At 38.9% G+C, this 16,276-nt stretch overlaps 1 protein-coding gene across 25 annotated transcripts in view; it reads left to right on the top strand.

The window, feature by feature from the left end:
- Positions 1–16,276, top strand: part of TENM3 (teneurin transmembrane protein 3) — a 1,688,047-nt gene that overhangs the window by 1,369,768 nt on the left and 302,003 nt on the right. For 14 of the 25 annotated variants that reach the window (XM_077302333.1, XM_077302335.1, XM_077302345.1 and 11 more), the window contains one exon: positions 12,541–12,633. The exons of the other annotated variants lie outside the window; for them this stretch is intronic. In XM_077302333.1, coding sequence (XP_077158448.1) covers positions 12,541–12,633 — 93 coding nt within the window. The remainder of the gene's footprint in view (positions 1–12,540; positions 12,634–16,276) is intronic. 25 annotated transcript variants of the gene reach the window in all.

The raw sequence follows: 16,276 nt of genomic DNA, 5'->3' as shown, positions 1-16,276 counted from the left end.
TTTACCATAGCCCACTGAGATTCAAAGAAGGCATAAAAGGATAGCAGCCAATAGGGAGGCCTGGCTGTCCAGACTCTATACCAACTGCCCCTCCCTCAAGCAGACTTTTGTCATTGGTTGCTTGCCCACCTAAAGGGAGACCTTTAGGCATCATGAGATTAGCCAATCACTATTGGGGCTAAGCAGGAAGTTTTGAGGTTCCTGTAATTGCCTTTCCCCCACCCCCCGCCAGCTTTGTGATGTCAAGGTGGAGGCTGGTTAAATCAGCCTGATCGTTCACTGTGTAGGCCATTACTAGTTTGGCAGGGATTAGGTAGGCTGATCAGGATAAGCAGGGATGATGGAATAGCACATCTTTGGTTGTATGGCAGGGTGCATCTGGGAAGCATTAGCCCTCAGCATAGAGCAGTGGTTCTCAACTTGGGGGTCAGGACCCCTTTGGTGGTTGAACGACCCTTTCACAGGGTTGCGGCAGGGCAAGCAGCTTGGCAGGGGGGCATCCATACAACAGACTTGTGGGGTAAATCAAGATAGAGCATTTGTCTGTCTGGAGCAGCAGAAAAGAGCAAGATCGGCATGGTGGGACAAGAATCAGAACTGAACTGAGAAACCTTGGGGGAAAAAAATCAATTTATATACAATCATCATGAGCAATGGATCTTCATGCCATTGGTCAATTTCAGTTTAATTTCTGTGAAAGAACACTTGCATAATTTTATGGTTGGGGGTCAACACAACATGAGGAACTGTATTAAAGGGTCACGGCATTAGGAAGGTTGAGAACCACTGGTGTAGAGCAACATCTTTTCAGAACCAGGGGTGGCTGTGTAGCACATCAGGTGAGGGGCTGGGCACCTCTTGGCACATTATGTGCAGACAATGATAAACGAAGCTAGCAGAAGATTCTGGCTGTGTTTGGAGTCTGGGTGGATCTGCCAAAAAAGGCAATAAGGGGCAGGCTGTTGTCTCATGTCTTCATCAAATGGTTTTGGGGGCAATATATATTCATCATTGGATGGCACTTTAGGGTCCTGTCAAAATATCCCTTTATTTAATAATCAAGACATGTAGACTGATATTGTGATTCCATATGATACAGAAGTATTCCATATGATACAGAAGTATATGATACAGAAGTAGTTTAATTTGATGTCTAATTTTTAAAAACATGATAGATATACAGTGTTGAGAATATCATCATTTGTTGACTGGAACATTTTTTAAATGGTTTAATATTGCCAGGTTACTATACTGAAAGATACCAGGCTCTTAAAAGACTAGCTCATAATCAGTGTTTCCTCAGTGATTTCACTGAAGATCTTTTTTCACATGCTTTTAGCAACAATTTGTATCTGCAAAAGGAAAAGTATGATTGCTTTAACATTATTTCATGTTGAACCTAACAAGTGCAAAACAGAATACTAACAGAAAATCACAGTTGAGAACAACAGGTCATATTAAACACCTGCCTTTGTCTGAAATTTCCATTGATAGCAAGTTATCTTCACATGAGTATCTGATTCCTAATAAGAAACTATGAAGATTCAACTACAGGTAGTTCACCTTGATAACGGTACTGAGAAGATTAATTAAGAGGTGCAACAACATGTATTGAACACTCACACAGTTTAAACAACACCATGTGTGTGTTATTAACTAGGTTTGCGATGTTTTCATGTAAGAGGGCATGGTTTTGTTGAAGATTTGTACTGATCTTGATAGAATAGAGTTAAAGACTTTTTTAGAAGGGCATACTTAACTTTGAGACTCGTTAGGATCACTCTTAGACCTGATTTTGTAGGTGTAATCTTAAATGGACGTTCCTGTTAGACCTTAGAAGTTATCAAATAGGCTCTAGTCAAGTTATAGGGAAGGATATTGGGAGCAATACAAGGCAGATATAGCATCAGCAGAAATTAAACAGTAAGGCAGAGGGAAGAAAAATCAAGACAGGTATACAGCAAGGGCAGCCTGACATGAAAGCTTTTACTGGAGACATTTTTTATCATGTGACTTACTGTAGCCCAACTGTTGTCATTCAAGAGGCTTCTTTGCTGATATGGTTTGTTTCCCTGAATTTTCCCCCTTTGATTATAGACTCACAAGTTAAAAACTGGGTTAATATCAAGGTCTTCCAACATTGTCTATTCTGAAAAGATATGCAAAATTGTGAGGCATTTTCCAGTGCCTCACAATTTCCTTAACATTATCAATAGCTGTGTACTTGAGATTTCCATTTTATTCGTATGAGTTATGGTACCTTAGAGATGAACACATTTCTCTTGGCAATAGCTTTCATAAAACATCATTAGATTCAGGATGTTGCCTACAAAAGTTCAGGTAGCAATAAATTTATTACGCAAAAGATGTTTTTGCAGTAAACGACCTGGAGTGCACTTTATTTATTTATGGATTTGTATACCACACCTTCTCATAAATTGTCTTGCAAGACACTTTCCCAGGATTAAATTCCACTGAGTTCAGCAGAGTACGATTCTAAACCAATTTAAGATGGCTCTTAAATAGTCCCATCCTAAACAATTAGACCCCTCTAAACCCATGGAATTCTGTATATGTTCAACATGATCTATGAATCTCTTCCTTTTCACATGCTAAGAATAAAAGCTTTTCCATAAAATTTTCAAGTCTACCAATTTATTTCTCCCCCAGTAAACTCCCTGATGGAATATGTCCATGAAGGTTTAATATTGTATGTTCTTTATCTGCAAAAGGGAAGTCCAAAGCAGTTTTTCACATATAGCAACATGGAAATAGATTCAGATGGTAACTGTGTTGGTCTGAAGCAGCAGAACAAAGTTTGAGTTCAATAGCACCTTTAAAACCAGTGTAATTTTATTCATGATATAAGAAAACACAGTTCCAAAGATACTGTATACAAGGATAAGTTTAAAAATGATTGCTACAAAATCCTAGAAACCTTTATGTTAAGCTATATTGTTCTTATCTCACTACATATTCAGTCTTACATCGGTATTCTCACCAATCCTGCCGAAGGGTCATAGGTCCTCTATATTTTATTTCTTATTTGAAATACTAGATTAGAATAGTATATTTTAATGTAACATAATGAATAATAGGATGTAATTTTGGAATGTATGATGTGGGAGATATCTCCTCACAGCCAGTCACCCTACTTCAAAGAAGAAGATGCTGTAAGGTCACCTCCATGCTTGAGAGGAGATAGATTGAGTATAATGGCAGGGTCTCAGTTAATTATTGTCAGCATTCCACAATGAAGGATATATCTGCCCATCATTTCTTACATATTTATTTCCTTCATCATGTTTCCTCCTGGAAATAAACCCAAATTAACTAACCTGATTCTTGCTTAGTCCTTGAATCTGTTAAACATCTTCACTATCCTCCAAGAGAGTCATCTGCTGGTCAGCTCACCTCCCTTGCCACCAGAGCCTTATGAGTAGCATAAGGAGGGAACTGTAAGACAGAAAGTGCAATCCTTGATTGGCAGCACAACCGCTTCCACATCAAACATCAGGAGGAGCGTTTGCAGGCGCAGGACTAAGGTGATTGGAAGGTGCTTGGTGTGATGTATATAAGCAGCAAATTCAGGAGAAGCTTGTGTGTTTGCCACTGGCCTTGCAGCCTATACTCTGGAATTATGTTCTTTCATCCAACCCTAGCCCATATCGTATACATTCTGGTTTGGGGGTTTCCTTTGAAGCTGTGAGTTAAGTCTACCTTGGAATCATATTCTGATAAACTCTGACTTTGAGAAACTACTTCTATCTATCTGCTGTTTGCCTGCAACAAGAACAGATGGATGACTGATGAAACTCATATAATTGTTAAAATCAGACAAGAAGCAAAAGTAAAAGGTGACATAAATAGAAACAGTTTACTTGTAGTATTCCAAGATCTTGCATGTAGGAACAAAGAGAATTATTATAATAACCAGTATAAAGAAGAAAAAACAACAAAAAAGAACAAGTGATCTGTTTCACAAGATATAAGAAATCAAAGGGAAATGTAAAGCTTGGTTAGGCATGCTGAAAGATCAACATCAAAATACATTAACTGAACAGGATAAAATAAAGAAAAGATGGGTACAATACACTTAACTGTACAGAAGAGATTAAAGGATAACAGATACCTTCAAAGAAGGATCTTTTGAAAAAGAACCTAACAGTTTTAGAAATTGAAGTGAAAGCTGTACTGAGCGCAGTTGGAAGAAACAAATCTCAAGGAGTAGATAGCTCTATAGGGCAATTCCAAATCATAGAAATAGAGTCCATTAAATTTTTAAGAAACACATGATAGCAAATAATGAAAACAAAACAGTGGCCCACAGCCCAGAAATTTTCAGTCTACATTCCAGTACAAAAAAAAGGGAGATGACAAAGACTGCAACAACTATCAGATCATTGTATTAAATTCACACACAATTACTTAATGATACACATGATACTAAAAAGCTTATAACAAAAATTGTTACAATATAAGGAATGAGAAATGCCAGACATTCAAGCTGGATTCTGAAAAGGATGAGGCACTAGAGATCATATTGTAAATTTTCCTTGGTTACTGGATCATGATCATTTGATCATGAAAAGCTGTGGTGTACTCTGGACAAGAGTTACTGTTCAGACAGAATATAGACAGATGTGATGGTTTTCAATTGGCAAAGGTGTCAGAAGTATATAATCTCCCTATCTCTTCATATATGCATAACGTATCGTAAGAAAAAATGGATTAGATTTAGATGAAGGTGGAGTGAAAACTGATGCATGGAACATTAACAATTTGAGATATGTAGATGACTCTACATTACGGACAGAAAATAGTGAAGACTTGAAATTGGTAATGGTTAAGGTTAAAGCAAAAAGTTCCAAAGCAGGATTTCAGGTAAACATAAAGATGACAAAAGTAATGACTACTGGAGAATCTCACAACTTTTAAGTTTTATCAAGAAGAAATTGAAAAGGTTCAATTTTTTCTATTCCTTGACTACATCATCAGTCAAAAAGAGACTGCAGCCAAGCAATCTGAAGATTATTGAATCTTGGAATTGCAGCTATGAAGACGCTACAAAAGATCATTAGGTATAAGGATGTGTCACTGGCAAGTAAGATAAATATTATTCATGCCACAGTATTCTTAATGGTGTGAAAGCTGGACAATAAAGAAAGCTGACGGGGAGAAAGTTGATTCATTTGAAATGTGATGTTGGAAGAAAGTTTTACAGATACCATGGAACACCAAAAAGACAAATAAATTGGTTCTAGATCAAATCAAATCTGAATGCTCCCTAGAAGCTAAAACGACTAAACTGAGGTTATCATACTTTGGTAATATTATCAGAAGATGATATTTACAGGAAAAATGACTGTAATGCTTGGAAAAGTTGAAGGCAGCAGGAAAAGAGGAGGACTTCCAAGAAAGCCAGAGCCCTCGGTTTGCAAAGTCTGAGCAAGGCTGTTAATGATAGGATGTTATAGAGGTCATTAATCCATGGAGTCATCATTAGTCAAAAACAACATTATGGCATTTAACACACACAGATTAAACATATTGAATGTAACTTCACTCATAAACCATGGAAATTTGGAGCTCCCTGTAATTATTATTATTTGTAACAATATAGGATACATTAGTGCAGTTTTTTTCCTACAACTATAGCTGTTTTATTACATCACAGAAAGTAGAAATTAAAGTGAGGTCACATCAAAGTTCAGAGGTTTTGCTCTAGGATTATCTGCATTAAAAAAAATCAAGCTCCATGTTGCTTTGATTTCTATTTGCATTCTTGTTACTTTAGTTTTTGCTTCTCATCCTCCCCTTTTCCCCAGTTTCTTTTTAGACTACTTTTATTTCAGGCTTTTTTTACAAAATGATTTTGAGTTGTCTTTTCCCCTGTGTGTCATGGTTCTGTCATTTTTCTTTGTCTTTTTCTTTGCCCACTCCCATGAACCTGCAGTCCACTTTTTGATAATTAGACTGTCAAACGACTCCCTCATGAAAATGAGGGGTTTCATTTTTTAAAAATGGCACTAAAATATTGATATATTGATATAATACTGTAATAACAGGTCAAGCAGGTTCTGTGAATTCCCATCTTTCATTTAAGCAAAATATTAATCTCTGTTCTTCTACCCGAAGGAGATATAAGGAGAAAAACATATCTCCATGAGGGAAGATGACAGAGACTTGGTTTTTTATTTTTTTAATGAAAGATAGGACTTAAAAGATTACATTACAGCAGTATATCAGTACAGTATTTTAGTGCCTTAAAATGCAGCTGTTATGTTGTATTAATATAAGCACGCTCAATGAATAAATGGGGTGTGCCTGTGACACTAGTAACAGTGACATCTTCCCTTTGAAAATCCTGATTATTTGAGCCATGTGCAGAACAAAATAAACTAACTGTGTAATAGCGAAAATGAAGACGGAGGGCAGAGATGTGGAAGAACCATGCTCAAACTGATTGCTGTGCGAAAGGATTGACTGGCAAGAAAATCAGGAGTAAGTGGAGCATGTGGAGCCTTGTGTTGCATGAGTGAAACATGCACAGAATTTCAAGGCAGGCTTGCACCTTACACCAAACCTCTATTCTCCCAGTACAGTTTCATTTTGTTGAAGCTTTTTCTGAGCATCTGCCTGAAAAAGGCGTGAAACTGGGAATACCTAAATTTATAGCCCAAACTGGATGTTTACAAAGTGACTTAAAGTTGAAAGTTCATTGGAATTAATGAATGGTATTGACGTATTCAGCATTATGGATGTGTTCCAGGTTTCCTTCTGTATTGTCAAGCATATACTTGAAGAAAAGAAACAAGAAATTTTATTTTGTTGTGGATTCATAACTTTTTTCTGTCATGAGACTGCTTCTGTTCCCTGTTTGGGTATACCTAAACTATCTAAACTATGAGATTTAGTTGTTGTTTTTTCGCTGCTGTATATCTTGAATTCTGTGTATGGATTGCTATGCATTTTATGGTATAGTTTTTCAACTGTTTTTAGGGGTAGTTTTATTGGGGATTTTATGCACGTTTGTAACCCTCCACGAGCCTTTTCGGAAGTGGCAGGCTAGAAATTTTAACAACAACAACAACACCAATAATAATAATCTAGTAATTAGAAGCTTATTTGCCCATTGTGATTTCAATATTATAAATATATTAAGATATGATTTGGTTAAACAATCCCTGCAATGTTTTTAAATCAAGAACTAAGCAAATTTCTAATACATAAAAAAAATCAAGCCACAGAAGAAATGACTAATTATTAAATAGTATATCACAGTGATACAAAACTGTGTGATCCGAGTGGAATTTTACCACAGAAACCAAATCACTTGCCAGCACTTTCTCTGACTGATTGATTAACCAAGTTATATCTGACCAAAGAAAACCTCAGATCTATTCTCATTAGAAAACTCTGTCCATATATCTCCTAACAAACTCCATAGTTCTTCTTCCACCCCTCTTGGTGTAATGTTAACTGATTTTTAAATGGATTTTCTGAAAAGCTCCATACTGAACCGTTCCTGTATGAATTCCAATTTAGCATAATATTAGACACCATGCTGTTGAAATATTAAAAACGATGATGTAAACATTAAGAACTATGGAAAACCAGCTGCCTCTAATTGGGATATATACACGTGTATATTTTGTGTATGCCTTTAAGTAGGCCCTCACAAAATGGTTTCTGTTTCCTTCCTCAAGGCCTGGATGGGTGGGACCTCACTTTGCTGTCATTCTGTTTGTATAGGTTGTAGTGGCAAGTGTGCAAGAAGCAGTAAAGAAGCGCATTACTGAAGCTGCCAGAGTCTCCTGTGTGTTAATCCTAAACACCAGACCCCAGATGATACGACAGTGACTTTTCTGCTTTCTCTTAGTAAAAGCAGCTTCAGTGTTGTCAGACATTCAAAATGAAGCTGAAATCAGAAAAGCTACTGAGATTCAAGCCAAGCTAGTAATTGTAGTGTGCATATTAATAACTACATGTTCCATCAGTGCAATATTATGAATATGAGAGGACTCCGTACTGCTTCAGTTGAAAAAATGATTCCTCCAGATTGTGTACAATTTATATAACACACTCATAGGAAAAGAAAAAACAGCACAAGGAATAATACCAAAATATAGTGATTGTGCAGCTGTAAAAATAAAACATGGCTACCAAAATCTAAATGGTAAGTATGAACATCTGCTGGGAAAAAGTAAAGGAACCTGGACTTTGGATCTGCTGAAACATTTTTGTGGAGGGCGTTGGCCGTGCTCAAGCATTCAGTCATTTCTATTGTACCAATTTAGTCAAAGAGTCACATTGATGCCTTACATTGATGAACTAAGAGACCTGTCCTTAACCTCTGCCCTGTTTCTATGACGACACTTACCAGATGTTGAAGTTTGTTAGAAGCTGATTTCCTTAAATCAAGCATCTGTCAGCCAAATATTACTAGCAGTAATCTGTTAGTAATTTTACTAACATTTAAAATGATTTATATTGGTCTTGTAGCGTATCTTTGGTTATGTTCCCCAGTATTTCAGTCCTAGAAATGCAGTTCTATTGCGTTGAGTTTTCATTCTTAATGTCCTCTTGTATGTGCTAAGCCAACACTAATAGTGACCTCAGCTTTCCTTGGAACAAGCAGCTTTTTGAAATGAAGAGGGGGGAAAAAACCTGCAAACAGGCAGGGGGTTCTTTTCAATGTGCCTAGCATTCTCAATACACAGAAACAATAGAGAACACTTCAAATGACATGTTTATTTTTCAATGAGAGTACAACCTGATTCAGAACACACAGTGTCCTATTTATGAACTTGCCAGGTTACATGTGTCATTACGATATTAGGATGCTTCCCAGATCAGGTTCTGATCTTAGAAGAGTAACAAGTAGATAAGCAGAAAAGAACATTAAAAACACCTAAATTATGAAACAGATGTAAGGCCAATATGTGCTGCAGTTCCAGTTTCGGCATATTAAAATGAACATGTGTACATTGTAAACATTCCCAGGATAAGCAGCAATGAACAGTCCAAAGTGAAGGAGAGTGACAGTTGTTCTGACTGATGTTTGACTGGATATCTGGTGAAGGGCTCCCCCCCCCCCAATACCTTTGTGGTTTTTTCGTCTTTTACACTGGAAGCTAGCTTTCTGAGCTTTTAGGAGGAGTAGTATACTAGCTCCAGTAAATGTATCAGGGCTTGTAGATACATTCTTTATGGGATGCAGTAGAGGCTGGGGCATGCTGGTAAATGGGGAAGTGATCCATCAACTTGGTCTGCCCTCACCCCCCTCCTGTCTTCTACTATCCTTTACTGTTCAGGGGTCAGCAGGTTGCTAACCAAGTTGTCTTTGTTTAACTTAGCATTGCAGCTTACTAATGCAGGACACCTCTTTGTAGTATCCCTGAGTACTATCAACGCTTAATAAGGCACAGGGGGAAGCCAAAAATAATCATTATGTTAACATTGTGATGTCATTTTGGCGGTAAAAACACTGGGTGCTTTCACGCAAATTAAGTAACAAATTTTCAATCCCCTTTTAATGCACTTTGCAACTGGATTGGACCATGTGAAATGGCAAAATCCATTTTCAAAGGGTTGCTGAAGTTGATTGAAACTGCATCATTTAACATATGTCGCCCAGTGTCAACAGAATGCTCTAAGATTCTAGACTGTCAGTTCAATGACACGTCTTCAATTTTTGGTTCACCCTGTGAATGAAATCATGGCATCAATGACACCTTCCCTCATGTCCCCAGCCCGAGTCTCCTACCAGGTGCCAACCATTGGTTGGAAACACTAACTGCAAACAAACATATTTCTTCCAGAAGAGGCAGACCCCCCCCCAAAAAAAAATCTGGCTTATCTGTACTAGTATATTAGTTCATAGGGCATCCTTGTCTCTCTTTTACTCCTTGATTGGTCAATGAATCTGTCTTCCATTAATGAGGACTTTCCTTCATAGAGGAAGAAGAATGGAAAAATTTGAGAGATAAATTTATCTCAAATGCAGAAAGAAATTTAGGGGCCATTTCGCACGGCTTCAAAGTAGCACAATGGTTGCTATTTGGAAACGCTACTAATTTGCCATAACCCACGACGTCGTAGACAATCTGCAACAATCCTGAAACCAATCAGCAAAAAGCGCTTCGTTGTGGCGCTTTCAGGGGAATCCAGAAAAGTGGATTCACCCTCCGGATAGCGATACACTCCTGCAACCAATCTGCAACAGTAGCGCTAAAGACCTGTGCGTTACCATTGTTGCTGGTTCTTCAAAGTCCCTCCCCCTGGCTCTCTCCTCCAAACTTCCGGCGAAGCGATCGCCATTTTTTTTTCTCCGAGCGAGCGCGGATAAACGCACCGGCGAGCCTCTTTCTGTTTAGAGGCTTCCCTGGCTTCAGTCCTTCACCTTTAGTCACTAAGCACAAACCACTGAAAAGCCCGTTTGCTGAAATAAAGTCCCTTTATTTTTTACAAATAAATTCAGCCGAAAATCGGGCCCGTGAGAGGGGGGGGGATTTTTTTTTTTATCACTCGAGGCAGCGTGCAAACGATCATACAATCAAATGACAGCTCACATTAGGCAGCTGGATGGGTCTCTCCATAGCAACGAATCTACCTAGATTCGTTGCTATGGGTCGTTTTTTTTTTTAAAAACCTTTCTTAAAGGGAAAGGGGCTGTTTGGGAGCATGCTAACGGCTGCCCATTGGCTGCTTGACGGCCAGGGGCGGGACAAGCTTGGCAATAGCGCTTCCTTTCTAGCGATTTCTGCCGAGACCGGAAGCCTGTGGGAAACGCTAAAAAACGCAACTGATTCCACTACAAAGGCAGGTATGCATAACGACGAATTCCACTATTTTAAATGGCGATTTTTCATTCCGCAAACAATTTGCAACAAAGATCCCTGTGCGAAAAGGCCCTAGATATCTATCAAGCCTCAATGAGCTGCTGTCCTTTCTCTTTAAAACCTCTATTTTCCTTTCTTCTCAGAATCAAGCCTATATACCAGGGGTCCCCAACCCCCGGTCCGGGGACCGGTCCCGGTCCGTGGATCAGTCGGTACCAGGCCGCAGCTCCTCCTCGTCCTCCTCCCCGGCTGCTGCCTCAGGAGCTGCCCTGCCACTCTGCTGCCAGCTCACCTTTGGTGCTTTCCAGCGGCTGCCATGGCTGGGGCTCCCCCTTGGCATGACACTGCGCAGCTGCTTCTGGCAGCACCCACCAAGGGGCGGCAAGAAGTCAGGACTACTCCCCCCCCCCCCCCCGGGCCTCAGTAAAATTATCAAGCGTTGACAAGCGTCCCCGGTGATAAAAAGGTTGGGGACCACTGCTATACACTATAATGAAGTTAGGTCTAGGGCAGTTTTTGTTGTTTTTGTCCTTTCACTCAGGACATTTGGTGCTTCAGTGCTCCTTTGAGCAGAGAGGAATCAGCCATTTCCTCTTAGCAAAAAGGGAAACCAAGGACTGGAAGATTTACAGGTATTTTTGCAGAGAAATTTTTCTGTAGCAGCAATCTTTCCATGTGGTGGTAGGGAGACAGCCTTTTCCAAGGTTTTGAGAGAATGATCTAAGGTACTTCTTCTGTAATTCAGTTGTTGAACAGGAAATTGGAGCTTTCCCTCCCTCCCAAATAGTCTAGTCTCCAGTCCTGTATGGACTTGCATGAGAACAAATCCTACTGAATATAGAAAGATTTGCTTCTAGTTAAATATACACGACTGTTCCATTAGAAGCAAATTGAAGCCCCTCTGCGCATGCTCTCAATCATTTTAATACCAGAACTCTGAAAAAATGATCTTCTGTTAGGAATGGTACCAGGCCTTCTGAAAGTTTCTTTTCTGGTAATTTTTAAAAGTGTATAGAAAGATTGGTGATGGAAGATGCTGTCAAGTTGCAGCCAACTTCAGGTAACCCTGGAAGTCCCAGAGGTGTTTTGCCATTGCCTGCCTCTGCATAGCAACCTTGGACCTCCTCCATGGTTTTCCATCTCCGCACTAATCAGGGCCAACCCTGTTTAGCTACCAAAACCTGATGAGACCAGGCTAGTCTGGGCCATCCAGGTGAGCACATATAAGGATTTACTGAGGTGTATTCTGAGGAATAAACTTAATAATTACTTCTTTGCTGAAAGAGTAATTCTTGAACAGAGATCATAGAAAGGTAGGGATACTGATTCAGTAAATAAAATACTGGGTTATGTATCTGTTTTAGACTATTTCTTAATTCTGTAGCTTACCGTTTGTCTCAGACATCTTGCATGGTGGGAGTTTTTTTATTGATTAGTGTTAAGGACACTAACATTTGCCGTGTGTGAAATGAAACATATTCCTTTTAATTTTTTTCACCCAAACCGAATGTGCTGGACTCTGATATGATTTTATGGGATAAATGAGACCTGTGGCTATTGGTGGGGTTCCTTCTTTTTGCCAGGATACCATGGAGCATTGAAAAAAAAGTGGCATATCCACTTTTAAAATGCCTTCAATTTCCAAGAAGGTCTAGTCCCTCTAAATGCAACTTTGATGTTATGATTTTCTCAACAGGGACTTCTGCCCAGCCCACCATATGTTGGAATACTGCATATCTTGATGAGGATCTGATCCTGATTGGAGATCCTGAATGCCACCAAAATACAAGTAAATAAAAGTAAAGATAATGCTATAATACAGATCAATAACAGTTCCTACTTCACATTTTCCAGAGCTCAGTGTCTAATTAATTGTGTGTGTGTGTGTGTGTGGGGGGATATATTTCAGCACACAAACAGACCATTGAACATCACACAATCCTATGCACAGTTACTTCAGTCTAAGCAGATGGAAATCGATTTACTGACTCTGCTTAGGATTGTCTGTTAGTAGTGTGATTTGGTTTCGTAAGGTTCAGTTTGCAAGGTCATGCTAGAAAGTTCGGTATTTGTTTCTTTGTTTTATTTCTATACCGCCCTCCCATAAGGCTCAGGGCGGTTTACATAAAACATAGGGATATACATTGCAATCATAATAACAGCAATCATAACAGTGGGAACCAAAATTGAGTAATGATATTGTAACAGTTAATAGTTGTATTGTATTGTAACAGTTAATAGTACAATAATAATTTTCTAAATAAGAACTCGTAGGGAGGTTAGTTGGGTTCAGGACGTGGAAGGGATGCCTTAGACCACCTAATCTTGAATTTTTAGCAACATTGACAAAACAAGTTGGTAACATGATTTTGATATCCAAGTAATATCCAACGTTAAGATTTGCTATTGGAAACATTTTTTTTTTTTACTTGTGAGGTTACGAAGGTTACATTCATTAAAATACTTCTATGTTCTGATATAATATCCAGTTCAGGCAACCTCGTCTAAAATATTAGCTCTTTTAATAAACATAAACAACCATAGCCACTCAAATAAAATGTACCAACAATGTATACTGTTACTACTTTTGTGCGATACGCGGCTCTAAACTTAGATCAGATGTACCTTCATAAATTAATGTGTTCTAGACTTCAGAGTCATAAACAGTGCATAATTTGGATTAGTGACCAGGATGATTCCTCCTCAAGTCATTTTTGCCCCTCTACACATGCGTATAGAGGGAGGGAGTTTCATAAGCCAAAGGGAATAGAAGCACAAAGCAACAAAGTAAATTTGAGAAATATTATGGCTGTTCTTATAATTGGTTCTCAACCAAATTTCTACATTTTATTTTTTTTTTATTAAGTTTCATATGAAAAAACATATAATGAAAGATTCAGAATGCAAGTTGAAAATGGGTCTTTTGACATTGCAACAAAGATAATTATGGTGGGATATGAGCAGTTTCTAATTAAATAGCTGTCAGAATAGCTCAAAGCAGGTGTGTAGTTCTACTTGTGAGATGGAAAAATATTAGTCTGTAGAAAGATATCAGCAGATTAATTATCAGTAAAATGTCTTTAAAGTGTGGATAAAATCAGCAAACTTTTTTGTGTGGCCTTTTTAGAGTATGTATTCAATCAGAACTTCCTGAACTTAATGCCAAGAGCTTTGTTTCTGATGCATATTGAATTTGGCCTCCACAAACTCCACACAAAGGACTGCATTCTGATTTCCAAAAACCGGGTTCTTGGATTTTGCACCTTCCACCTTAGTCCTGGCCTCTCAGTAGCACTGTCACGATATGAAATGCCCCTTCCTTATTTAAACATTTCAGTATTTTTAAGGAGAGAAAGACTTGTATTCCATTTACCCCATATGTGTACAAACAAAATTATGGAATATACCTATCAAACTAACCGCATGCTCACAGCCTACTACACAAAAGACTCCTCATTTCTCCAGAAATTTAACTATCTGCTAGTTGTCTATTAGCTTGAATATTTACTCTGTAAATCAAGGTGCAGGGCTGCCAAGAGATACCACAGACCCCAAGATAAGATTGGGCTTCCCTCCCCACCTCGGTACCACCCAGACTCAACTGAATCATCATAGGCTCCTAGGAGAAGTGTTCAAATCTCACTATATCCCACCTATTAGAAATGCACTGTTTATGAGTTAAACATATTTGTACTGGTGTCAGTGTGAGAGGACTAGACAATTTGTATGGATGAATTATAGGAAACATTACATAGTATAACAGGTTCATAATGGGCTGTGAGCATGCTGTTAGTTTGACTGGGGAAAATAATGCAATGGAAAGAAAGGTGGGTCAAATCTTGCTTCTGGAAGATAGAAATGTGTCCTCCATAAGGCTTGCAAGCACCAATAAACTTAGAGGGAAAACAGAAAGAGCACTAAAAAGCACCATACTGCTGCACAGCCAGAGAAACAGACAGGGAAAAAAGCTCAATGATGAGAACTTCGTAGTCTTTGTTCAAAGTGTTTTCACATCTGCTGCTGTACTATCTGTCTGTAGAGCCGGTGAGTTTATTCTTCTGTCATGTACCTGTGAGGCTGGAAAGGAGTATAGGGAGCTGTCATCTTGCACTCTACATTGACTTCAGTGGGAATGTTTTTAGCTTATGTTATTATGTTACACTGTAGGCAGTACTAGACTGACCAGTAAGTGCATAAAAGTATGCTACCTTTCTTAACTTTCCTCCCATCACAATGCAAATTCCACTTAGTCCCCCCTCAACTTCTGTAGATAGAGTCCCAGAACACAAGGCCGACATAATGTCTTCCTGCCAGTTCAGCATAGTATTGATGCAGGAAGATTTATTAGCAGGCCTGTATAGGCCAGTGGTCATTAGGATCACGAAGTCGTACTAGAAGAAGACAAGTTGGTTATTATATTCCGCTTTTCTCTACCCTAAGGAGTCTTAAAGTTATATTTGCCTTCCATTTCCTATCCCCACAATGGACACCCTGTGAGGTGGGTGAGGCTGAGAGACCCCTGATATTACTGCTTGGTCAGAACAGCTTTATCAGTGCTATGGCGAGCCCAAAGTCACCCAGCTGGTTTCATGTGGGGGAGCACAGAATTGAACCCGGCTCGCCATATTAGAAGTCCACGCTCCTAACCACTACACCAAGCTGGCTCTAACACTAACACTGAATCATTCTTTCTAAGACAATCATAAAAAGTTACCCTTCAAAATTTATTTATAACAGAAAATAAATATAGATAGTTGTGCTTTTTTGGCCATTTTACTTATGGCCACTGTAATGATAAGCTTTTTGTCACTGGAGAGGCATTCTGTTTCTTTTAACATTCATTGGTGACACCACCATCACTATAGATCACCCCAAAATATTCAAACACTTTTCAGATACGTGTGTATGAATTTCTTTAATTCATTTTTTAGAAAAATCATGGATTTCCACCCTTTTAAAACCAGAAGTAAAATACTAGGTCAGCCATTTCTAATTACCAAATGAAGCATTTTAATTCTGTTGTGCAGGATTCCCAGCGCAGGAACTTCTTGGGTTGCGTCAGTGGTATTTTAAAGAGAGGAAATAAAGTTGTCACCACCTCACTGTTGCCAGATTGTTCTTTTCCTGTATGGGTACCATGGTTGAGGTGATGCTGCTGGTGGTACTTTAACTCTCTCTTCTTGGTCACCAGCTTATTCACTTCCTTGTAGCTGCCCAGATACCAGCATGAAAACACAGGCTGCAGAGTAAGAAGGGGTGTTGAAGAGTATAACCTCTTTACTTCTATCCCTGGCATGAGGCTTGCAGCATACCCATCATCCAGTCCGTTCAGTGAGAACTGCACCAAGGAGGGGACCACTTTCTAACCACAAACTCCAATAGTCATGCCCACCTTCCTGAAACATAGAGCAAATGCCACTCTGAGGAGTGGT

The sequence above is a fragment of the Paroedura picta genome, chromosome 10 (assembly GCF_049243985.1).
Source record: "Paroedura picta isolate Pp20150507F chromosome 10, Ppicta_v3.0, whole genome shotgun sequence".
NCBI lineage: Eukaryota > Metazoa > Chordata > Lepidosauria > Squamata > Gekkonidae > Paroedura > Paroedura picta.
This window is presented reverse-complemented; position numbering and strand designations above follow the sequence as displayed.